Source organism: Aquarana catesbeiana, linkage group LG12 (genome assembly GCF_042186555.1).
Source record: "Aquarana catesbeiana isolate 2022-GZ linkage group LG12, ASM4218655v1, whole genome shotgun sequence".
In the NCBI taxonomy this organism is placed as follows: Eukaryota; Metazoa; Chordata; class Amphibia; order Anura; family Ranidae; genus Aquarana; species Aquarana catesbeiana.
The window spans coordinates 45,227,800-45,253,098 of NC_133335.1; the positions used below are offsets into that span (position 1 = coordinate 45,227,800).

General features: G+C 41.6%; 1 protein-coding gene across 1 annotated transcript in view; it reads left to right on the top strand.

Moving 5' to 3' along the window:
• Positions 1-25,299, top strand: part of TANC2 (tetratricopeptide repeat, ankyrin repeat and coiled-coil containing 2) — a 710,755-nt gene that overhangs the window by 629,253 nt on the left and 56,203 nt on the right. The window contains 2 exon segments of the mRNA XM_073607675.1: positions 5,207-5,358; positions 16,103-16,271. Of these exon segments, the coding sequence (XP_073463776.1) occupies positions 5,207-5,358; positions 16,103-16,271 (321 nt within the window).

The window sequence follows — 25,299 nt, forward strand, 5'->3', positions numbered from 1 at the left end:
AGCACTTTGTAGTTGATCAATAAAAAAAAAAAAAAAAAAAGTTGATTATAAGTCTTTCTGGCTGGAAAGTTTTAGGTCATTATAAGGATGTTACATTTGTTCAAATGTCACCAACATTTATGGCTGGAAGCTAAATATCTTTAAGTATGGTCACATATATGGAGGTACTAAGAGGTGCATTCTGTACTTGTATAATGTCATTTAAAAGGGAAGTATGAGTTTAGGTAAAAAAAAAAATATATATATATATATATATATTACACAGGAGCTCACAAAAGTGAGTACACCGCTTACATTTTTGTAAATATTTTATTATATCTTTTCATCTGACAACACTGAAGAAATTACATGTTGCTACAATGTAAAGTAGTGAGTGTACAGCTTGTATAACAGTGTAAATTTGCTGTCCCCTCAAAATAACTCAGCACACAGCCATTAATGTCTAAACTGCTGGCAACAAAAGTGAGTACACCCCTAAGTGAAAATGTCCAAATTTGGCCCAAAGTGTCAATATTTTGTGTGGCCACCATTATTTTCCAGCACTGCCTTAACCCTCTTGGGCATGGAGTTCACCAGAGCTTCACAGGTTGCCACTGGTGTCCTCTTCCACTCCTCCATGATGACATCACAGAGCTGGTGGATGTTAGAGACCTTGCGCTCCTCCACCTTCTGTTTGAGGATGCTCCACAGATGCTCAATAGGGTTTAGGTCTGGAGACATGCTTGGCCAGTCAATCACCTTTACCCTCAGCTTCTTTAGCAAGGCAGTGGTTGTCTTGGAGGTGTGTTTGGGGTCATTATCATGTTGGAATACTGCCCTGCGGACCAGTCTGCGAAGGGAGGGGATCATGCTCTGCTTCAGTATGTCACAGTACATGTTGACATTCATGGTTCCCTCAATGAACTGTAGCTCTCCAGTGACGGCAGCACTCGTGCAGCCCCAGACCATGACACTCCCACCACCATGCTTGACTGTAGGCAAGACACACTTGTCTTTGTACTCCTCACCTGGTTGCCGCCACACATGCTTGACACCATCTGAACCAAATAAGTTTATCTTGGTCTCATCAGTAATCCATGTCCTTAGTCTGCTTGTCTTCAGCAAACTGTTTGCAGGCTTTCTTGTGCATTATCTTTAGAAGAGGCTTCCTTCTGGGAGGACAGCCATACAGACCAATTTGATGCAGTGTGCGGCGTATGGTCTGAGCACAGACAGGCTGACCTCCCACCCCTTCAACCTTTGCAGCAATGCTGGCAGCATTCATACATCTATTTCCCAAAGACAACCTCTGGATATGATGCTGAGCACGTGCACTCAACTTCTTTTTGCGACCATGGCGAGGCCTGTTCTGAGTGGAACCTGTCCTGTTAAACCGCTGTATGGTCTTGGCCACCATGCTGCAGCTCAGTTTCAGGGTCTTGGCAATCTTCTTATAGCTTGGCCATCTTTATGTAGAGCAACAAGTCTTTTTTTCAGATCCTCAGAGTTCTTTGCCATGAGGTGCCATGTTGAACTTTCAATGACCAGTATGAGAGAGTAAGAGTATTAACACCAAATTTAACACACCTGCTCCCCATTCACACCTGAGACCTTGTAACACTAACGAGTCACATGACACCGTGGAGGGAAATGGCTAATTGGGCCCGTTTTAGACATTTTCACTTAGGGGTGCACTCACTTATGTTGCCAGTGGTTTAGACAATAATGTCTCTGTGTTGAGTTATTTTGAGTGGGCAGCAAATTTACACTGTTATACAAGCTGTACACTCACTACTTTACATTGTAGCAAAGTGTCATTTCTTAAAGAGTTGTCACATGAAAAAGACAGAATTCAATATTTAAAAGAAATGTGAGGGGTGTACTCACTTTCTCACTTTTGTGAGATACTGTATATGTGTGTGTGTATATATATATATATATATATATATATATATATATATATATATATATATTTATTTATTATTGATATACACCCACATACTCACCTAGATGATCAGTCAGATGCTGCATCTGTTCCCTGCCAGCTTTTAAGTCTGATAACTGAGCAATCAAACACAGCTGATTGCTCAGCTCTCAGTCTTCAGGCTGCAGAGAGCTGCTGACTGTCTCTGCTCTGTCCCTCCAGTGCTTACTGGAGAGCTGAGCTGTGGAGGGGGTGGGAGCAGCTGGCTTAGCCTCTCAACGGCACCCTTAGAGGCTAAGGCAGCTGCCGGTCCATCTATACAGTTGAGATCTTTTTAGAGCCTGGCCCGGCTCTGTGAAGCTAAAGCCCGTTGTTGGCTAAAAAGGGGGTCACAGGAGTGCAAAACATTGCTAAAAATTGCAAAAAAGCTCACCCCCTCGCCTAGCTGTCTAATGGAAGAGATGGATCATCTGACAGGTTGTATTATTTTGAGGCTAGCCTTTCTCTGAGATGATGCTGGTAGTGTGCGCTCCTCATGCTCCTCAAATGTTATTAAATAGAATTTGGACATTTTTAGATTAAGTGTGGCAAGAATTATAGGTTTTTGGTACAGGTGGCAGGTTGAACTGATCTAAGGCTGGCCATAGATGCCTTTTTATATATATATATATATATATATATATATATATATATATATATATATATATATATATATATATATTTGATCAGCCAGAGTGTTTTAAAAAGAATGGCCGGATTCCCCCATCCACACAATAGCGGTAGATGAGGAACCCTCCCTGCTGTGCTGTGCCATTGTATTCTGATAGTGGAACTTCTCCGACCGTTAGATTGACTTCTGTCAGGCGGAAATGGTCATAGATGGATCGAAATTCTGCTGGTCCCTGGTGAACTGGTCCAATTTCAATCCATTTATGGGCAGCGTAACCATGCTCACAGGGCTCCTGGTCAGGGTTTGCAGATGACTATCTACATGGATGCATGACACCAGCTAACTGTGCATTTTCCCAGCTTCTTCGTAAATACGATAATTTTGATTCATATAAATTGTACGAGTCCCCTAGATTGAAAAAAATGGTTAAAGTGATTTTCTGTGGCTTAAATATACAATCCTTTTGTTTCCTTATTAAATGATTTGCCAGTAGTCACCTCTCCTACTCCCACCTTGATGATGGGAAGTATTATTGGAACGGACACATAACCAACCCCTTCCTTCTCATTCACTTGCGTCCCCCCCCCCCTTCTTTCTCGGCAGGCTTCTCACTGACAGCTTGCAAAGTGAATCAGCATAAAATATGCAGAGTTTCTATGGCAACCAACCAGCGGTGGGCCCAAAAGCATTCTGGGTGATGGCCTGCATGAGGTAGCTAATGCTAGACTGACAACACCCAGCAGTGGATTTCTTTAAAACAGGTGGATAATGATATGCAGAAAAACCTTTACCATTATCAAAAGAAATAAAAGCTCTGACTGTTTTCTCAGCTGTTCTGCTATTGCCGTGCCCATGTGGATTGCAGGGAACTCTAGCTAAGATACTGAAGCCATTCGTGCCAGCTTTGTGACACTTATGGGGAAGTCCCTGTTTTTGGTAGTCAAGCAATGGGCTTGTGAGCATATACCTATCTATTTCACAAAGGGAAAAACGATGATGGCAGTTCCAGACCTCCAGGTGTTACCTTTGGATCCTGCATCCTTCACACACACAACCTGCAACTGCTGCAGAATTGAGTCATCTAGCATAGCGTGACATCCAGCTCGGCACACGTGTCAGACCGGGTGCATCTGCTGTGCAGTCCCACAGCCACTGCAGTCCACCGACTGTTTTATATGTATAAAGCACTGTCCTTTCTATTGATCTGTTCCTGGTCACCGAAATGGAGTTTCTCATGAGATCATCAGCATTTTAAGAGTCAACCTGCCCCATCTGTCATGTAGCCACTGCTGACATAAGCTTTGAAGAGCCTTTCAAAGGCCCAACGGCATGAAACATTTGAAAATACATTGTGTGCATTTTATAAATACAAAATGAGACATTATGCATTGTATGGGCTGAGGACCTGCCCTTTGTTGATAGTAAACGGAGGGATAAAAATTCAGCAGCTGACAATATACTGTATTTATTTCCAGTGTGTTGATATATTTTAGACCCATTGTTTCATAAGACTTTGAAATTGGTTTTCCTTCGTATCCACTTTTCTCATGAACCTGAATCCTTTGTTACTATTTCTTTTCCATTCTTCGCTTCCATTTTACATATGGCTTTTCCTCTGTGTTATTGTCTGTTAAATGTACGTACAGCAATCCTTACCCTTTCCAGAAGCCTAATAGTAGCTTCCCATGAGCTTTACCCTTGGCCAATAGCTTACACTTTTTCTTTTCTTCACACCCCTGCCACTGGGTTCAGTGCCAGATGCTGGAAGAAATGGCCAGTACTTCTATATTTATCTTCTTCATTAAATTCCAGATATAGTCCAGCCAGCACAGCCACATATGAAGTCCACCCCTGTGTAAGCTACAATTTTGGTGACTTGTAGCTTATACAGGATTTTGCTTAATAGACTGGTGAGAGAATAGAGCCGGCCATAGATGGAGCGATTTTCTTTCCATGGGGGAATCTCTAGCTATTGTGTTCTCCCGACAATGCGGTGTGTGTGTGTGGGGGGGGGAGCTGTCTTGGCTGGGAGAACACACAGTGATTACCGCTAGCGGTTATGGCCTCTGGCAATAATTGCATGAAAAATCTGCAATGCTGGTTGTACCCAAGTTGATCGATCTGCCTGCCCATACATGGCTCAAATCTCAGCCAGTCCCTGCTGAACCGGCTGAGATTCGAACCATCTATGGCCGGCTTAAGGGGTAAGTAGGGATATCTGTACTCAACTGCACCTGTTGTTTTGTCCTTCATGGGAGTTTTTTAATTGTCTGAGAAAAATGGATTACCATCGTCAAATACCACAATGCATGCATATTGTGCAATACTAATCACTTATCTCTGAGCTGTTGGGTGTGGCTGTGCATGCCTGTCTGACTTTCATTGTTACCCTTACTGTTAACCAGCAAACTTTTTGCTTTAGAGCTTTTGCGTTAATAATGGTAAAGGGTTTCCTCAAGATAACTTGACAGTGAGGATACCTTGCGTGCCACCATGAACAACAGATGAGCCTAGCATGCATGGTTATGGTATGATCTTTCCAAGAAAGAACTGTTGTCTAAAGGATTGTGTTGGCAATTTCCAAGGGTAACTGAGGAGTGATAATAATTTTGTCCATCTTTTTGTTTCACTAGGTGAAGAGGAGTCTGTATTGGGCCCTCCTCCATCTGTTGATGAGGCTGCCAACACCCTCATGACCCGACTGGGCTTCCTCCTGGGAGAAAAAGTCTCTGAGGTCCAAGCTGCCAGTGCGCAGTACAGCATGGAGGGGCAGGAAGAGAATCAGGTGAGGGGTAATGCTGGCAGAAAGGTCTCTGACCAAAACAGAATACCTATTACAGAATTCCGTTCAGGGTCATTTTTCACATTGTCTAAGAAAAAAAACAAAAACATAACCTCTAATAATAAATGATAAAACGGTTGCTTGCTAATACAATTTAAGCCTTTTTTGCTTCAAATATACATGTGTCAAGAACCATGGGAAAATCTCATTCTAGATTGTGTTATCCAAAATTCGATCAGAACTCAATTTCCTACATGTGAGGTGAAGATTCACTAGTCAAAAAGGAGACACCAGGGGAGGGAGGGAGCAGCACAGAAGCTTGGTCTACAGTTTGTATCAAGATTTTGGGTCCTCTTGAGATAAAGTATATGAAAATCCAGCTTTTTTATGTTTTGAGAACAAGTATTAGGAAGCTAAATCTCCCGCCAGGTTGTTGTTTTTTTTTTTTTGGCTGCCTGTGTCCCACTAAGGAGACTCCCATTCACTTATTGTCTTTGGGATGGAACGTATGTTTGCAGGAAACCTCTCCTAAGTGAGTGGAATTCCAATCTTAACCACTTCAAGCCCGGAAGATTTGGCTGCTCACTGACCAGAGCATTTTTTACAATTTGGCACTGTGCTGCTTTAACTGGTAATTGCGCGGTCATGCAATTCTGTACCCAAACGAAATTTGTGTTCTTTTTTTCCCACAAATAGAGCTTTCTTTTGATGGTATTTGATTGCCTCTGTGATTTTTATTTTTTGCAATATAAACAAAAAAACACCGAAAATTTTCTACTTTTTGTTATAAAAAAAAAATCCAATAAACTCAATTTTAGTCATACATTTAGGCCAAAATGTATTCAGCCACATGTCTTTGGTAAAAAAAAAATGTCAATAAGCGTATATTTATTGGTTTGCGCAAAAGTTATAGCGTCTACAAACTAGGGTACATTTTCTGGAATTTATGCAGCTTTTAGTTTGACTGCCTATCTGATTTCTTGAGGTGCTAAAATGGCAGGGCAGTACAACCCCCCCCCCCCCTCCAAATGCCAAATGACTCCATTTTGTAAAGTAGACAACCCAAGGAAATTGATGAGAGGCATGTTGAGTCCATTGAATATTTCGTTTTTTTGTCACAAGTGATGGAAAAATGACAAAAAAAAAATGACACAAAGTTGTCACTAAATGATATATTGCTCACACATAGCATGGTTATATGTGGAATTGCACCCCAAAATACGTTCTGCTGCTTCTCCTGAGTACAGGGATACCACATGTATAAGACTTTTTGGGAGGCTAGCCGGTTTTGAACTGTCCTGGCATTCTATGCACAACACTAGAAGCTTATGTCACACATCACCCACTCTTCTAACCACTTGAAGACAAAGCTCTTTCTGACACTTTTTGTTTACATGAAAAAAAATTTTTTCTTTTTTTGCTAGAAAATTACTTTGAACCCCCAAACATTATATATTTTTTTTTAAAGCAAAGGCTACTTAAATCCTATAGATTAACCGCTTCCCGACCGCCCACTGTATATTGACGTCCTGTTTTTTAAAGATGGATATCTCGGTAACGGCAGCAGCTGCTGCCACAACCGAGGTATCCATCTTTAGGGCCGGCGATTCTGTACACGATAACGGTGGTCTCTGCGGCGGGTTCGCCGCGAGATCACCGTTATCGGCGGCGGGAGAGGTGCCACCCCCCCTCCCGCCGCTCTCCCGCGCCCTCCGCCGCTTACCGGAGCCGTCGGTAGCGGCGGAGGAGATCGGGACCTGTCACTGCTGAGGTACTGAGACGAGTGAGGCCAAGATGGCCCCCACCCGTCTCTATACCATGTGACGGCCGGAGCGACGTCATTACGACGGCTCCGCCCACTTCTCTTAAAGGCACACTTTTTTTTGTGTCATTTTTTTAAACGACTTTTTTTTTTTTTTTTTTGCATTTTAGTCTAAATATGAGATCTGAGGACTTTTTGACCTCAGATCTCATATTTAAGAGGACCTGTCATGCTTTTTTCTATTACAAGGGATGTTTACATTTCTTGTAATAGGAATAAAAGTGATCTAAATTTTTTTTTTTAAAAACAGTGAAAAAATAAATTAAAATAAAGTAAAATAAATAATAATAAAAAAAAAAAAATTTTTAAAGCGCCCTGTCCCGACGAGCTCGCGCGCAGAAGCGAACGCATATGTGAGTAGCGCCCGCATATGAAAACGGTGGTCAAACCACACATGTGAGGTATCACCGCGACCGGTAGAGTGAGAGCAATAATTCTAGCCCTAGACCTCCTCTGTAACGCAAAACATGCAATCTGTAGAATTTTTTAAACGTCGCCTATGGAGATTTTTAAGGGTAAAAGTTTGACGCCATTCCACGAGCGGGCGCAATTTTAAAGCGTGACATGATGGGTATCAATTTACTTGGCGTAACATTATATTTCACAATATAAAAAAAAAATTGGGCTAACTTTACTGTTTACTGTTTTTTTTTCAAAAAAGTGAATTTTTTCCAAAAAAAGTGCGCTTAGAAGACCGCTGCGCAAATACGGTGCAAAAAAAAAGTATTGCAATGACCGCTATTTTATTCTCTAGGGTGTTAGAAAAAAAACAATATATAATGTTTGGGGGTTCTAAGTAATTTTCTAGCAAAAAAACCTGTTTTAAACTCTTAAACACCTAAAATCCAAAACGAGGCTGGTTTTGAAGTGGTTAAAATGGTGTTTGTTGCAATTCTTTTTTTACACCATATTGCCCAAATGTTTCATGAAATAAAGGAATAAGGGGACGTGAAGGAACCTCCAACCACCAGTGGATCCGAAGGTTGATAATAGATGTATCCTTACCAGACACGTTGGACCTCCTTTATAGCAAGGTCTTAGAAGCATGCAGATTTAGCCCTCTGCAGGGACAGTAGATGACCGCTCACCACACAGCTGGAGGTGGTTGGAGGTCCCTTCACATCCCCTTATTCCTTTATACACACTAAGGTATGCAATTCATGAACTTTGGATATGCGTTTATATGTATGCAATGGTCAATATTAGTATTTGACTTACATGTTGCTGTTTGCTCTGTAGCATAGCGACTTTCTAATTCACTCACAATTAATTTTGATGGTGTTTTTTATTTATATATATATATATATATATATATTTATACACACTAAGGAATGCAATTCATGAACTTTGGATATGCGTTTTTCCTGCGACTCAGGATGCAATTTTGAACTTTTTCACTTATGACTTTGCACTTGGGTGGAATAACCTTTGTTTTTTTGTTTTTTCTTTTTTGCACACCAGTTTATAACTTTATTGTTGGTTTATATGTATGCAATGGTCAATATTAGTATTTGACTTACATCTCGCTGTTTGCTCTGTAGCATAGTGACTTTCTAATTCACTCACAATTAACTTTTATGGTGTTTTAATTATTTTTTTTATTTATTTGTTTATCTACTTATGATAATCATGTAGTAATATAGATTTAAATATCTAATGCAAGCGCACAATTTTTTCTTTGTATGTAATTTTTCACCTCATTGATATTTGTGGTTTTGTTGCAGCTGCAGTTATATTAATTTTTGCTTGATAGCGCAGGTTTTCTCTTTCTTTTTTTTTAATCATGAAATAAAAAAGATGATCTTATGCCAAGCACATAGATACCAAACACGACATGCTCTAAAATTGTGCAAAAATGTGCAGCGGCGAACAAACTACATACAAAAGTCTTTAAAATCCTTTACAGGTTACCACTTTAGATTTACAGAGGAGGTCTACTGCTAAAATTACTGCCCTCTATCTGACCTTCGCAGTGATACCACACATGCATGGTGCAATTGCTGTTTACAAATGACACCAGACCGACGCTTGCGTTCGCTTTTTTGCGTGAGCACAGGGGGGACAGGGGTTTTTTTAATTTTTTTTAATTGCTTTTTTATTTTATTTTTACACTGTTCCTTTAATTTTTATTTTGTTTTATCATTTTTATTGCTATCTCAGGGAATGTAAATATCCCCTATGATAGCAATAGGTAGTGGCAGGTACTCTTTTTTTTTTTTTTTTTTTTTTTTTTTTAAATTGGGGTTATTAGACCCTAGATCTCTTCTCTGCCCTCAAAGCATCTGACAACACCAAGATTGGTGTGATAAAATGCTTTCCCAATGGCGCTGTGTATATCTGGCGAAACCTAAGTCATGAAATGCTTGTAGCTTCCAGTTTCTTAGGCCATAGAGATGATTGGAGCCATTCTGGTCTCCGATCAGCTCTATGGTCAGCTGGCAGAACCACCGGCTGCATTCTCGGGTTCAGTGTTGGGACAGGAGAGCCCGAGAAAACCATGGAAGACGGTGGGGGGGGGGGATGTTCCCTCCCACTGCTTGTAAAAGCAGTCTAAGCCTAATTAGCCGCTAGGATTGCTTTTACATGAAAGCCGCCCGCTGGCTGAAAAGAATGATACCAAGATAATGCGTAAACCTGCAGGCATTATTCTGGTATAACCACTCAAAGTCCAGCAACGTACCTGTAAGTTGCTGGTCCTTGTTGGGCATGTATTGTAATGTTCTTTTTTTTCATGCAGCCTGTGGGCTGCATGAAAAAAAGAGATTGATCAGTGGCTATGCCCACCATTAGAATACCGCCCTTCATCCAACCACTTCTAATGATGGGCATACATGCACCATTTTTTTAAAACTGTGGTGGTGAAATCACCTCCTACAGCGCTGGAGTCGCTGATTTTCGTATCGTGAGAGCAAATGCTGTTGCTGTCAAGATAAATAAATCAGTGCTGTAGCTGAATGGCGTACCTGAAAAGTAAACAATGGTAACGATAAAACGACTCAATAAAACAACTTGATTTTTTAACGCAATCTGTGCCTAAAAAATATATGCTGAAGCATGGGGGCAATCCGCCCCTAATGTTAGGAGCAAATCGCTCCTCCACCCCTGCCCCCATGCTTCGGCATATATGCTTTTTTTTTTTTTTTTAACTGTGGTGGTGAAATCACCTCCTACAGTGCTGGAGTCATGGCTTTACGTATCATGGGAGCAAATGCTGTTGCTAGCAGAATAAATAAACCCGTGCTGCGGGCACCCGGAAATATACCTGTCCTTTCCCCCACTGATATTAGCTGAGTGTCCACTAAATGCCACTACAAAGTAGACTAAGTCTCCTCTGGAGTTTATATTTTGCAACACAATACAGGATCCACTCACGTTTAAATGCTCAGCCTCCGGGTCCCGACTCTTAACCTCCTGCCAGTCTCTCACACTTGACACTAAAACTGTCTTTATGTAAAAAAAGGAGTAAAGTATAGTGAATGTCTCTCACCCATCCACCAGGCTGGTTCCGGTTCGGGGAAGTCTCCACTTGTCACACCGTGCTCCAGGGGGGATAGGTTTCCGAATCTCGGCACTCAATGCTTGGCTCTTTATTAGCACACGCCGCTACCGGGGCTGTTCCTCTGCTCTGGAGTCGTATGCTCATCATGCAGTCGCCGCTCATCCAGCAGCTCTTTCAAATTCTCGACCTGCTTCCACCACTCATCGGCGTCTCAGGATAACTAGGGAGGGAGAGGTGCCGCGCGCGTTCCCTCACATCCTCATTCAGGCACACCGCTCAGTAGAAACCTCATGATCTCTTGTTTACCACACATGAGACCAGGGTATCCTGACCTTAGCAGGCCTAAGGGCCCTCATCATATACAGCAGAGTTTCATAAATGTTTGCAAACTTGTTACAGTCGCATATGCGGGATAGCGAGCAAAAAGGTCACAGATGCACCTAAAACCTTTTGCATTGAGAAGCCTTTACCTAGATTAGAAGAAGCCTGATTTTCACTAGATTGGTGCCTGATTATTTTAGTAACTTACTCGGTAACCTTAATTATCCATATCTCTGGATCTGCTGATTATTGACATGCATCTTTATTGAAGTTAACGTTTGCTTGGTGTCGAGTTTGACTTGCTCAGAGTTTTGACAGGTTTACTTTAAGTCTGTAGATCTAATTTATCAAAATATACAGAGAACTTTGTGCCCCTCAGTCAGTGTTCTTCTGCCTTATTCTTCATAATGATCTCACTAAACTTTGCAGATCACCTTTGATTCTTAAAGTAAACCTGTCACTTTTACAAAATGCCAAATACTCTCCTCTACCCTGTGCTAGATCATCCTATAGTGCCTATACATAAGCTGGTCATACATTATACAATCTTCTTGTACAATTTTCCTTTAGATTTACCAAAACCATATACTATGAGGTCATATTTTTGAGGTTTAGCAAGGTGAACAGAAAAAATGAACATTATTTGCAATACAATAAAAGCAAGTAAACAGTATCACGTGAGAAGGTACGTTTAACTGATCTGAAAAAAAAACAAGCTTCTGTGAACATAATAAGCTATTGCGGAGGCTGAATGCATGGTGCGGAGAGTTGTCTAGCACCCCCAGAAGGCACTTCTGGGAACAAACTGTGCCGTGAGGGGAAGAGAACACGTCCAACCATTGAGTATTTATTTCCTTGGTCAAAGATTTTATTGAGGCATAGCACCATATGGTACTGGAGTATTAGTCGAAAAATATATATACATTTCAAGTGTACATCATCAGAAGATCATAAACCATAAAAAACATAACCGGTAACAGTTGTATAGGTATACAAAGCCATTATATATGACTCGGAAGGAAAGGCCTCAATTAGAGCAGCCAATAGGGAGGTAACAGCCTATACAGAGCAGGAGTAGCTATAGCAAAACCTGGGAATATAAGAGGGGCCTGCTCAAAAGAGGGTTTTATCAGAGATTTCCAGCTATAGGAATCAGAACTGCTTATTGGTGTGGCATATTGGGGTATCTGCTAATAACACCCCTGGGAGGTACCGGGGGACCGTAAACAAAGTTGGTCTAAGCCAGTGTCTCCAATAGGGGTTAAAGCGGGAGTCCAGTGACCAATCTTATTTTTTTTTTTTTTTTTTAGGTCATTGAGACACTTTGCTAATCCCAAAATAATACTCACAGTTTGGGTGTAATATTTCCGCCTCTGTCTGTTTTCGTACTAAAGAATAACTTAAAAAATGTGATGCTGGCTGTTTCCATCTTTCTTGTGGGCATGTGAAGCCCACAAGCATTGATTTCCTGGATGCGGTGAAAGCTGTTCATTCACAGCTTGTTCACTCGCATGATCATTGTTTCCGCACTGAATCTTGGGAAGCCTGACACTAAGCTCCCAGGAGACAGTGCGGCGCCGGGGAAAGGCAATAATCACGCTTACTCCCATGGGAGGAGAGACAGGAAGTGCCACAATAAAGTACAATATAAAGGTAATTACAGCGATAAAATTTTTTTCGTGTGGCATTTGAACATCTATGCAATTAACTGAAGGGGGTAAGATTAAGTTAAAAATTTGAGTGGAACCCCGCTTTAAGTGGTCCCGGAATGTCCGGGGGAGTATAGGGAAGGTGTATTCGCATGTGAAAAGAGGGAAGCCGTAGGGCTAAGAGTGAGCATGTCAGTCTGGAAAGGAGAGGAAAGAGAAAGTGAGAAAAAAGGAGACTCGGGTGCATCAGGAAAAGAGAAATGAGGAAGGGGAACGTAGGGAGGAAGGAGAAGCCCCTAGAGAAGTCCTACCTAAACACTTTCAATTTGTATGCAATCAGGCAGGCCCTTGCACCACATAGTTAAAGGTAAATCTAAAGGAAATTGAATAAGAAAATTGTATACTGTATGGCGAGCTTTACCAATACCATCACTGTTCTCCAATGCTCTCAGCTATCCTCTGCAGTGTAATTGACAGTTGACATCAGTGCTGCATGGTGGGGAGGGCAGATTTGGCATTTCTTGACACTTTTGCTCTAGGGTGTTGTTGAATCCTAACTGGTAAATGTAATTCCCTATCAAATTACTAGTTCAGACATTAATTAGTTCAGTCAGTGGTAACTACCAATACCATTACACTTAAACTTCCTCTTGTGTTATTTATATATATATATATATATATATATATATATATATATATATATACATACACAGTGCCTTGAAAATGATTTGGTCATGTTACAACCAAAAACGTAAAGGTATTTTATTGAGAATTTATATGATAGACCAACACAAAGTGGCACATCATTGTGAAGTGGAAGGAAAATGATACATGGTTTTCAATTTGTTTTACAGCCCCCTTTTTGTTTTTTCAGCCCCCTTTACTCTGACACCCCTAACTAAAATCTAGCGGAACCAATTGCCTTCAGAAGCCACCTAATTAGTAAATAGAGTCCACCTGTGTATAATTCAATCTCATTATAAATACAGCTGTTCTGTGAAGCCCTCAGAGGCTTGTTGGAGAACCTTAGTGAACAAATAGCATCATGAAGGCCAAGGAGCACACCAGACAGGTCAGGGATAAAGTTGTGGAGAAGTTTAACCACTTCAGCCCCGGAAGGATTTGCTCCCTTAATGACCAGGCCATTTTTTGCGATACGGCACTTTGCCGCTTTAACTTGCGCGGTCGTGCGACGTGGTACCCAAACAAAGTTGACATCCTTTTTTCCCCACAAATAGAGATTTCTTTTGGTGGTATTTGATCACCTCTGCGGGTTTTATTGTTTGCGCTATAAACAAAAAAAGAGCGACAATTTTGAAAAAAAAACAATGTTTTTTAATTTTTGCTATGATATCAATATCCCCCCAATTTTTAAAAAAAAACTAATTTCTTCATCAGTTTTGACCAATATATATTCTTCTACATACTTTTGGTAAAAAAAAAAAAAATTCCAATAACTGTATATTGATTGGTTTGCACAAAAGTTTTAGCGTCTACAGAATTGGGGATAGATTTATGGCATTTTAATTTTTTTAAATTTTTTTTTACTAGTAATGGTGGCGATCTGCAATTTTTATCCAGACTGCGACATTGCGGCGGAAAGATTGGACACTTTTGACACATTTTTGGGACCATTGACATTTATACAGCAATCAGTGCTATAAAAATGCACCGATTATTGTGTAAATGTCAATGGCAGGGAAGGGGTTAACGCTAGGGGGCGATCAAGGGGTTAAATGTGTTCCCTTTGTGTATTTCTTACTGTGGGGGATGTGACTGTCTAGAGGAGGAGACATATCGCTGTTCCTACTTAGTAGTAGCAGGAGACAATCTGTCTCTCCTCTCCTGATAGAACAGGGATTTGTGTGTTTACACACACAAATCCCAGTTCTGGGTCTTGTGCCCGGCCGATGGCCATCGCAAACGCCGGCCACATGCATCGGGTCCCCTACCGTGCAGCGCGCGCCTGCTATAGCTGTTTAAAGGGCCGATGTACAGCTACAGCGATTTGTGGGAGAGCCGACCTTCCGCCATATAATGACGGTGGCTGGTCGGCTAGTGGTTAAAGCAGGGTTAGGTTCTAAAAAAATATCCCAATCTTTGAACATCTCACGGAGCACTGTTCAATCTATCATCCGAAAATGGAAAGAGTAAACCTACGAAGACATGGCCGTCCACCTAAACTGACAGGCCGGGCAAAGAAAGTATTAATCAGAGAAGCAGCCAAGAGGCCCATGGTAACTCTGAAGGAGCTGCAGAGATCCACAGCTCAGGTGGGAGAATGTGTCCACGGGACGACTATTAGTGGTGTACTCCACAAATCTGGCCTTTATGGAAGAGTGCCAAGAAGAAAGCCACTGTTGAAAGAAAGCCGTAAGAAGTCCCGTTTGCATTTTGAGAGAAGCCATGTGGGGGACATGGCAAACATGTGGAAGAAGGTGCTCTGGTCAGATGAAACCAAAATTGAACTTTTTGACCTAAAAGCAAAATGTTATGTGTGGTGGAAAACTAACACTGCACATCATCCTGAACACACCATCCCCACCGTGAAACATGGTGGTGGCTGTATCATGTGGTCGGGATGATTTTCTTCAGCAGGGACAGGGAAGCTGGTCAGAGTTGATGGGAAGATGGATGAAGCCAAATACAGGGCAATCTTAGAAGAAAATCTGTTAGAGTCTGCAAAAGACGAGACTGGGGTAGAGGTTCACCTTCCAGCAGAACAATGACCCTAAACATACAGCCAGAGCTACAAGGGAATGGTTTAGATCAAAACTTATTCATGTGTTAGAATGGCCCAGTCAAAATCCAGACCTAAATCCAATTGAGAATCTGTGGCAAGACTTGAAAATAGCTGTTCACAGACGCTCTCCATCCAATCTGACAGAGCTTGAGCTATTTTGCAAAGTAGAATGGGCAAAAATTTCACTCTGTAGATGTTCAAAGCTGGTAGAGACATCCCCAAAAAGATTTGCAGCTGTAATTGCAGCAAAAGGAGGTTCTACAAAGTATATACTCAGGGGGGCTGAATACAAATGCATCCCAGACTTTTCATATATTTATTTGTAATAAATTTGGCAACCATTTATCATTTTCCTTCCACTTCACAATTATGTGCCACTTTATGTTGGTCTATCTCATAAAATTCCAATAATATACATTCACGTTTTTGGTTGTAACATGACAATATGTGGGAAAGGGGTATGAATACTTTTTCAAGGCGCATATATATATATATATATATATGTATTTCATCATCACTTAATTTGACAAATTTAATGCTGTAATTACATTTGTTATTAAACTAAGCATTTCTTTATCTTTACCTTATAGGCCATGCTTGCTTGCTCATAACATTTTTGATCAGCAGTCCTATGACTTGATTACCTTGATTAGTGTGACTGAAGAGTTTATTTTCTCTAACCTTACTATTCTACTGTTCTCATTCCTACTCAGGGCTCTGCGGCGACTCAGAGGATCAGCCCCTGTTCCACCTTGACCAGCAGTACCGCTTCTCCTCCTGCCAACAGCCCATGCTCGACCCTTCCTCCACCCAATACTACTGGGGCGACCAAGGACTGCAGCCCCACATCCACCCTGGAGAGTAGGGACAGCGGCATTATTGGTAAGGGTACAAATTTAACTATTTCCACATATGATGGGCTAAGAATGTGGGAAAGTATTTCCAGGGTCACAAGGGAAGATCTGCTGATCAATAGGCCTGATGTCTCTGAGGTCACAAAGAGGCGAAATTTACAAAACAGTAGGTATGACGGAGAGTCTCTCTGTCTGATTTCATGACCACTATAGGAATGTTAATATGACCAGTTTGGTTGTTGATGTCATTTGTCATTTATAATGTTTGTGTCCCCTTAGGTCAATTTTGCCTTTTCCTTTTCTGAATACTTGTCAGTTCTAAAGGAGGATGAGGACATGAAAAGGACATTACCAGATACAGGGGATTTATTGTGGTGACAAGCATTAGGTGGCTATTATCTGGGTTAGTTGATCTCACATCTGTGGGCACCTGTAGACTAAATGTGGCCATACACTATTAGATTTTTTCGTTCAGCCTGCTATACAGTACATACATATGCTATATGGATGGACAAATCTCTTGCTGCAGATACCAGTCTGCTATCAAAGTACCGGAACAGCGGCTGCATCTGATTGGATGCCGGCGCTATGTGGCCGTTAATTTGCAAATTTCATTTATCAAACTATTATAAGTTCACAGTCAGGAACTGGCCAACATTCAGTGTATGGCCAGCTATGAGAACGATCTCATGGTATATAGTGGTTAGACAGGTTAGAAAAAGCTGTGTGATTGTTGTTTTACTCTTATAGTTTGTCTGTGCAAAATTGAAAGAAAAACATATTTAGACTGATGTGAATGTACAATATGTAAAACGCTGTAAATTGTCGGCATTATATAAATATTGTAGTAATAATAATAGTACATCTTTGCAGTAGATGCACGTTTCACCATGGTTTTTTTTCCATTTACAAACATTGCAAATACATAACTATGTTGGTTGATTTGCCAGAAATCCAATGTGTTCCCGACTTCCTGAAGAGAGCTGCCTCTTCTACACTAAAGTTTAAAGCAGTGTTGTCAGCCCTGCTGGACTACAGAACTCCTCCCCTCTTCTGCAGTGCAGCAGAGGCATTGCGTTGTCATCTCACTACAGGAAGTTCTGAGCTCCCTGGATTTCTGACAGGATCAAAACATGGGGCAAAGTGTATGTGCTGCAAAGATGTACTGAATTAGTTTTTTGTTTTTTTGCCCAGTCATGCAGTTTAAGATGGAGGTGTCTGCATGTCCCCCCTCCTTGATTTTATAGCATAAACAGGCTCAAGTGATTCGAGCATTTCTGATTTTTAACTAGGGCCTCATTTACACTTGTGTTTGGGGGGAGGGGGGGAGCGGTATACATGTGTGGCTGAGGCATGTTTTTATTACCCCCAATCACTCCCCATTATGCTGCAAAGGAGTGGGCACCACGGCACATCAAAAATGATCCCTACTCTCACATTCAGTGGGGTTGTACTGCCTGCTGAACATGACCCATATATCTGAATAGGGGTGACCCGTGCAATACACATAGTTTTGTGGCATACTAGTTGGGGCTTCACAGGGTAAAAGTAGGCAGTGAGTACAAGGCTACCTCACCACCTGTCTAATGTCTCTCAAGAGCAATCTGAATATGGACTGTTCTTCAAAAAGCAATCAATATTCAGCTAGCCTAACTAGCCTTATAGCTTGCTTGAAATACAAGGGAATGAGTAGACTATGTTGGTCAGGAAAATTAAAACAGCAGAAGTTACATTTTCTTGATCAATGCTTTTATTAAAGTTTCAGTAGAGACATTACAGAAGATAAACAGTGTTATCCATACAATAGATCATCAGAAACAAGCTCAGACGAATGTGTGTAGTTGGCAAAACTGTAATAATAAACATGTGAGAACAATGTATTCTATTCCAAGGGTTATGCAGAAGGTGGGGTTGTTGTCTAGCTCCCCCAGACACCCCATTTGGGGGTCACACTGTGTCGTGGAGGGAGGACAACTCGCCCGTCCTGAGCTGTCTGGAGTTTTCTTGGGGTGAACAAGTGTATATAAACGTATGCGATAAATTGTAGTCAAACAAATGTCAAAGTACGAACTAAACATGTGTAAAAACATTGGAATAGCCAGCGTCCATGAGTCAGGAGAAGGTTGTGCCCTTGGGGAGGAGCTGACCATTTATGCTAACTAGGGATGAAATCCCAGAGAATCAATAAACTGACTTGTACGCTACAATTGTTAACTGTAAAGAAACCATATAATTAGTAAACCTATACTTAAAGTTTAACAAAACTGTAAGCTTAACCTGGCGATGAGTTTATCTATAGAAAAGAGAAGTAGAATGTCAACTACCTACTGGAAAAGGGAAGCAGGGTATTTGGGAAGGAGAATAGGGTAACGAGGGGGGGACGAGAAGATTGGTAGGGTGGAGGAGAGTGGAGAAGGTGAGAGGAGGTGTGGGGTCCCATGTGTTTCTTATGCAGCGTACACACGGTCGGACTTTTCGACCAGACTGGTCCGACGGACCAAATCCGGCGGACAATCCGATCGTGTGTGGGCTTCACCGGACCTACAGCGGACTTTTCCAGTCGCAAATCTGACGGACTTTAGATTTGGAACATGCTTCAAATCTTTAGGTCGTAACTCCGCCGGACCCAAAAATCCGCTCGTCTGTATGCTAGTCCAACGGACAAAAACCAACACTAGGACAGCTATTGGCTACTGGCTATCAACTTCCTTATTTTAGTCCGGTGTACGTAATCACGTACAAATCCGTCGGACTTTGGTGTGATCGTGTGTAGGCAAGTCTGTTCGTTAAAAAGTCAGTCGGAAGTCCGTCAAAAGTCCGTCGGAAGTCCGCTGGAAATTCTGTCGGACCAGTCTGGTCGAAAAGTCCGCCCGTGTGTACGTGGCATTAGATGGATCAGTCAGATTGGACAAGAGATACGTTGGAGAGGATGCCTCTTATGGGAGTAAAAGGGATCCATCAAAATTGGGTGGGAGAAAGTGTGTCACCCAAGTGGACCAAAGGGCTTCGTATTTGGCGTTATTAATTTCATTTCTATGTAATGGTCTCCTCTGTAATTAAACTAGTTGATTTAGCCAGTGGTGATTATGGAGTGGTAAAAATGTTTTCCTGTTTGTCAGTTAGACTTGAATGAAAGAAAGATGGTTCTCTATCTGCGGCCACCTTGACTCTAGCTCAGTGCTGTTATCACCCTTTATTTTCTTGCTTTAGATTCCTACCCCTCGACCCCTGCATTGTACCCCCCACTATAGCCCACTTATTGAATGCTGATCCTGTTTATGCAGTGCTTCACCGGTTTGCAAGCCTCATATACTCCTTATTATTCATAAGGCCTCCTGCTGACCTCAATCCTGCGCTATCGTATCTTCTCAGCACATTAACAGTCACCCAGCATACACCCTGTCTCTCTCAGCGCTGAATAGTCCCACCAAGGCTTGACTAAAAACTACCCAGTCTGACTCCTGCAAAGGAGAAATCAATCTCTTTCCTCCCAGAGAGAAATTCTTACTGTTTGATTGATTCTTCTCAGCCACAGGGATAGGCTTCTCACATTAACCCCCTCCTGCTTCATTCAGGATGATGGTGATCCTACCCTTGCCTGCCCCAGAAATAGAGGCACATTTTTATTTGCTTCAGGAATGGTGTCATCCATAATCCCTTGTTATCCTAGAGGCACACTACATGTAATGACTCTTTCTGCCTCCAGCACACACCCCAGGTGTTTTTTCAAATTTCTAACCAATCTTAATGAAGGTATGCCAAGTATCTTGCTGTAGGTGTAGAATTTTCTACAACAATTTGGATTCCTTTTTTCTTTTTTTTTTTCCTTAAAACAAAAAAAATTACCCTTGCACACGCATGTGAAAGAAACCATACAATATAAAGAATGAGTGCTGCTGCTGAGATCGACGAGTGTTCCACTCACTCTGAATGTTACAAAATCACAAACTAAAGCAATCCAGTGCTACACTATATATTATAGGAATACTCCCAAACCAAACCAGATGTTTGATGTGTTGTTTGGTTTCGGAGTATTCCTATAATATATTCTGTGATTCCTATTGCAGTGTTCACCTTTACCAAATTTTGATGTGACGTTCAAATTTTTTGAGCTGGTTTTAGATTAGCTGCTAAAAGAAGTAAAGAATTTCCACCACCATCACTCTACCTCCCTGCTGAGATATGATATTAAAGCGGTTGTATGCCCAAAAAAAAAAAAAACCTGTAAGGCAAAGGTGTGAGCTAGTATGCACCGCATACTAGGTCATTATGAATTACTTACCTTAGAACAAAGCTCCCACAGGGCCTTCCGGTCACCACTGATTGAGCTGACATGTACAGGTTTAGGAGATATTCATTCAACCTACAGGTAAGCCTTATAGGCTTACCTGTAGGTAAAAATGACCAAGCGGAAAACACAACTGCTTTAAAGTATTTGTTACCCTAAAAAAAAAGGATCCTGTTCCCTTAAAGCACGTTACACAGCACAGTACTTGTGCTGTGTAATTTGGCCCCCTGCATCACCTGAAATACCTGGTTGATCCTGCCTGGTCCTGCCCTCCCCCCTGTAAACTGACCACGGTTTATCATGGCTGCTGAGCCCTGACACCATGGTCATTTTACGTGCCTCCGTTATCCGCAGCTATCTGCAGCTCTCATGTGTCCTCCTCTGTCCTCCCCCCTCCCTTCCCTGCCTGTCAGCTCTTACCAGTGCCACTCTGCTGCCCTCCCTGTTGCTACAAAATGATATGATGGTAATACAATAGCCTCTGTTAGATAACATGTGCCCCAGTGTCTGTGCTCTAGAAAAAAAAATATGCTGATTTCTACCTTATATCAGAGCGCTACTTGGCGCTCACATGTCTCCTCGGCTCTCTCCTCCTCTCCACCCAGCTGACGTCAGCAGGAGTTCTCGGGCCCACCCACTGTAGCTGTCAGCCTGGGAGAGCGGAGAGCCGAGGAGTCATGTGAGTGCCGGGAGACACTGATATTAGGTAGAAATCAGCATATTTTTTTTATAAAGCACAGACACTGGGGCACATGTTATCTAACAGAGGCTATTGTATTATCACATCACATAGTGGCTTTACAACCACTTCATGGGGAGTACATTATTATTAATGAGATGGCAAGAAACACACTGTACATTCCCTTTACTTCCAATTAATTTTATTAATTTCCAAGAAAAAAATAGCGTTGCTGATATGAAAATGCAGTGTGGTTACTTTCTCCAACATTTCCATTGTACTTGGTACTTATAAGGCAATGAAAATCTGCTCACAATCCTTTAGCATAAAGACTTCACGGTCATTATATGTAGGTGGCTCAATCAATTAACAATGGACTAGAAAAGCCACATTCTATCATCCTTCCATGGCAGATACACAGAGTTGCAAAGTACCACAGCACTTAAGGTAAGAAAAAATGTAACATGAACAAAGGAAAATAAAAGGTAATGAGCCCACTGGATAAATAGAAGATAATGGGATTAAGGAAATAAGCGGGTATAGAAGCAGGGAAAATCGGGTTAAGGTTATGATGTAGGTTACATACCATATATGTAAAGTGCTGTCCCTTTAGATAAAAAAATAAATATTAATTATACCACCAACCCTTTTAAAAAACAAATAAAGATCCGTGATATAATCACAAATTATATTAGTAAGTAAATAAATCAAGTCCCATCACATTCTGTGCATTATGCATCACACTCCAAGGGAATTTATCTTCTTAAAAATAGAGTCAGTGCAGCAAGTGAAAAATCTTTCACCACCAGATAGCCAAACTCCTTACCATGTGGTCTGACCTCTTATTAATGGAGGTCATCAATCACTTTCAACCCACACCGGTTCAGGTGCAATTCAGGTCCGAAATATTTGCCTGAATTTGTACCTGAACGGGACCAAACAGGCACAGGACCCTTTTGGAATTTCGCTCCGCGGCCGTCCCAGACCTGTGTGAACTGGCTCCATTGAGAGCTGGTCACACTCGCATGTAATGCGAATTGGATGCGGCGAAACAGGCATCCAATTCACACATATGTGAACCCAGCCTAACACTATTTCAAACCTCTGGTTTATTGTAAACAATCATACTCACATAGGGTAGATATCAATGATGCATATTGGAATACATGCCTATTGTGCATGCATGATTGTACTGTCGTCAGACTGCGCGCTCCGATGCAAGTTTAATTAGAAATAAGGTCCTCGAGTTTCCATCTAGCCTCCTTGTGCCCAGAAAGGTATTTTATCCATGTAAATTCCCTTTAGGCTGTTTGTTTTCTTTCAGACACAGTTGCTAACCTGTTTTCAGTTTTGGCCCACTTGTAATGCTCTAATGAGGCCTGTTTTAGGATACCTAGGAAGAGCTAACAAGCGCCTCAAGTATCAGACGCGTTCTCATTGTTCAGAGATACCTGGCCAATACTTCTGTCTCATTGGTCATGCATCACTTTAGTCCATGGAGTGAGTTGCATAATACACAGCAGCTGGTGCCAGCGCTACAGGTGACAGGTGGATGTCTCCTTCTCTGTCACTTTTTTGGAGAGACAACTTCCCAGGATGTGTTCAGCCTTATCCACAGTAGATGTTGTCCCCTTCAGAGCTCTTGAAGCACACACTTGAAGTTAGCCCCTTCCATGACCCAGATACTCAGCTCCTGCAGATGTTCAACTATTCTAACCGTGGGCACATCCTCATGAAATGCTACCTTTCATCCTACATGCCATCCATATTTTTGTCCTAGAGACACAACATGATTTTTAAAATGAATGAACCAAATATGAAGGTGTTGCTTCTAGCAGCTGATTAGAATCCAATTTTGTCTTTTGTAGCTCAGATCAGAAATTGTAGCATCATGTTTGATTGATTGCTTTGGGCAACGGTTCCAGTTATCTGTTGTTCCACTTCTTGTAAGGCAGGGCCACCATTTTTTTTTTTTTTTTTTATTCACTACCATGTATTGTTATAAAATTTCCATTCGAGTTATTGTAATTTTTGGCCTCCCGTAAAAACAAAATATTTGATGTGACTTTCAAGTTTTTACGCGCCTCCTGTTTTTTATGTGTACATTCCTCCTTTATTGGAATTCTTTATATTAAGAGAAGTTTGGAATTGAAAAAAAAGCAACACACATACTCACCTAGGTGGATGCAGCATCAATCCCCCACCGCCTCTACACTGAGAACTGAGTGATCAAAAGACCGCTGATCGCTCAGTTATCTGTCTTCAGTGAGCAGAGAGCCAGTGACTGCCAGTCACCGGCTCTCAGCGCTGTCCCTCCGGCGCCCACTGGAGTGCTGGGCGGGAGTAATTGGCTCACGCTGAGAGGCTGAGCCAGCTTGCCGGTCCAGGCATCTGGGTGGATCCGGACATTAAAGTCAGGATCTCTCTAGAGTCTTGACCAGCTGAGTGACATCAGCTGGCAGCGGGCTTAGCCCTACTTGTCCTTTAAAGAATGTTGTCAGCATCAACAAAACTGCTGCTGGGATCACAGGGTAAGCCACTGGGCAGATTTATAGATTAGTGTTTATAAACTCACAGTAACCATGAGGCAGGAAGCAAAAACTGTATATGCAATTTGTAAAGTGGGTTGTCCCCACATACTTACAGTATTTCCTTAAAAACTGTATATAGGATTTATTAACATTATGCTGAGCACATTCACTTGTCTTTCTAAACAGCAAAATTTCAAATTTCTATTTATGAAGAATTCCAGTATGGTGGTAATGTCACCAGTAAGTGAACTTTCTATCCCATTTTATGCTCTAGCTGTTGGGTTGCAGCAGTATGTGCACTGCTGGTTGCATAACCTTTTCATGCAGCAGATACTTCTCCAAGTAGGAAGAATATGCAATGACTAGTATATTGACCAGGACCTGCAGAAATGAGCTATTGTCTGACAAAGGCTTCCTTAGGAGCTCATAGGGATCCCAAAACCCCATGTCCCTTTGTTGTGTAAACAGAGGTCAGCTTCTACAGTCACTTGATCTAGCAAACCTCTTGCATATTACTGTAGATCATAATGGATGGACAGCCCCTCTATTCAATTTAATCCAGCAACCACAAGAGCTGGTCCCTATTTTGGTGATAGAATAGCATGAGTTTCTGAGGTTACCGAGTGCTCTACAAGGAAATCCAAACCAAGGTGCGGGTAGAAGGTAAACAGAAAAAAGGAGAGAGAAAAGCGCCAAGTGTAGCATTTATTAAAACATATTGGTAAAATGAAAAACAACAAATATGCACTCATGTTTAAAAGACATTTTAAAAACATATCAATTGGTCTCCAGCCGGTGGCAACCGTCCCGGTGGTCAATGGTGAGCATGTAAAGTGCTTACAGCCAGGAAGTTGGCCAGGGGAGCACCAGGAAGAGCCAACAGGAGCAGCAGACTGAGTGTGTGTATCACATGGATAAGAGCACCTCGTAATACATAACCATGCCCATATTTATCACACATGACATCATCACTACCATTTTGTGGGCCTGCCACACTTACCTGCTCAAGAATAATTTCAAGAAACTATTAGATAAGCACCTGAACGACCACAACATACAGGGATATACAATGTAATACTGACATATAATCACACAAATAGGTTGGACTTGATGGTCTTGTGTCTTTTTTCAACCTCACCTACTATGTAACTATGTTGGCTCTTCCTAATGCTCCCCTGGTCAACTTCCTGGTTTCCAGCACCTTACATCACATCCACTCATTTTTCTGTTTACACAAGGTTTGTTGGTTTGAGCCCTCCCAGATTCTGCTCGGAAGAGAGACCGCAGACGCTGTCACAATGTGAACTTCAAGCCACAGTGACTTTTAAGGACTTTTCTTAAGGATTAAAAAAGGCTCCCTTTATTAAATTATCACCCCTTTCCCATTTTTTATTTTTTATTTGTCAGTTACACCAGTGCCCCCCTTTTTTGCGCCTGAGTATGTTGAGGGTGTTGATACACTGTACAAATCTCTTTCTAGTTTGTTGTGGGGTATCTGAAGGTAAAACCTTGTTAGTCCACTGTGTCCTCTACACCTGAACTGATACAGCAGGATTTC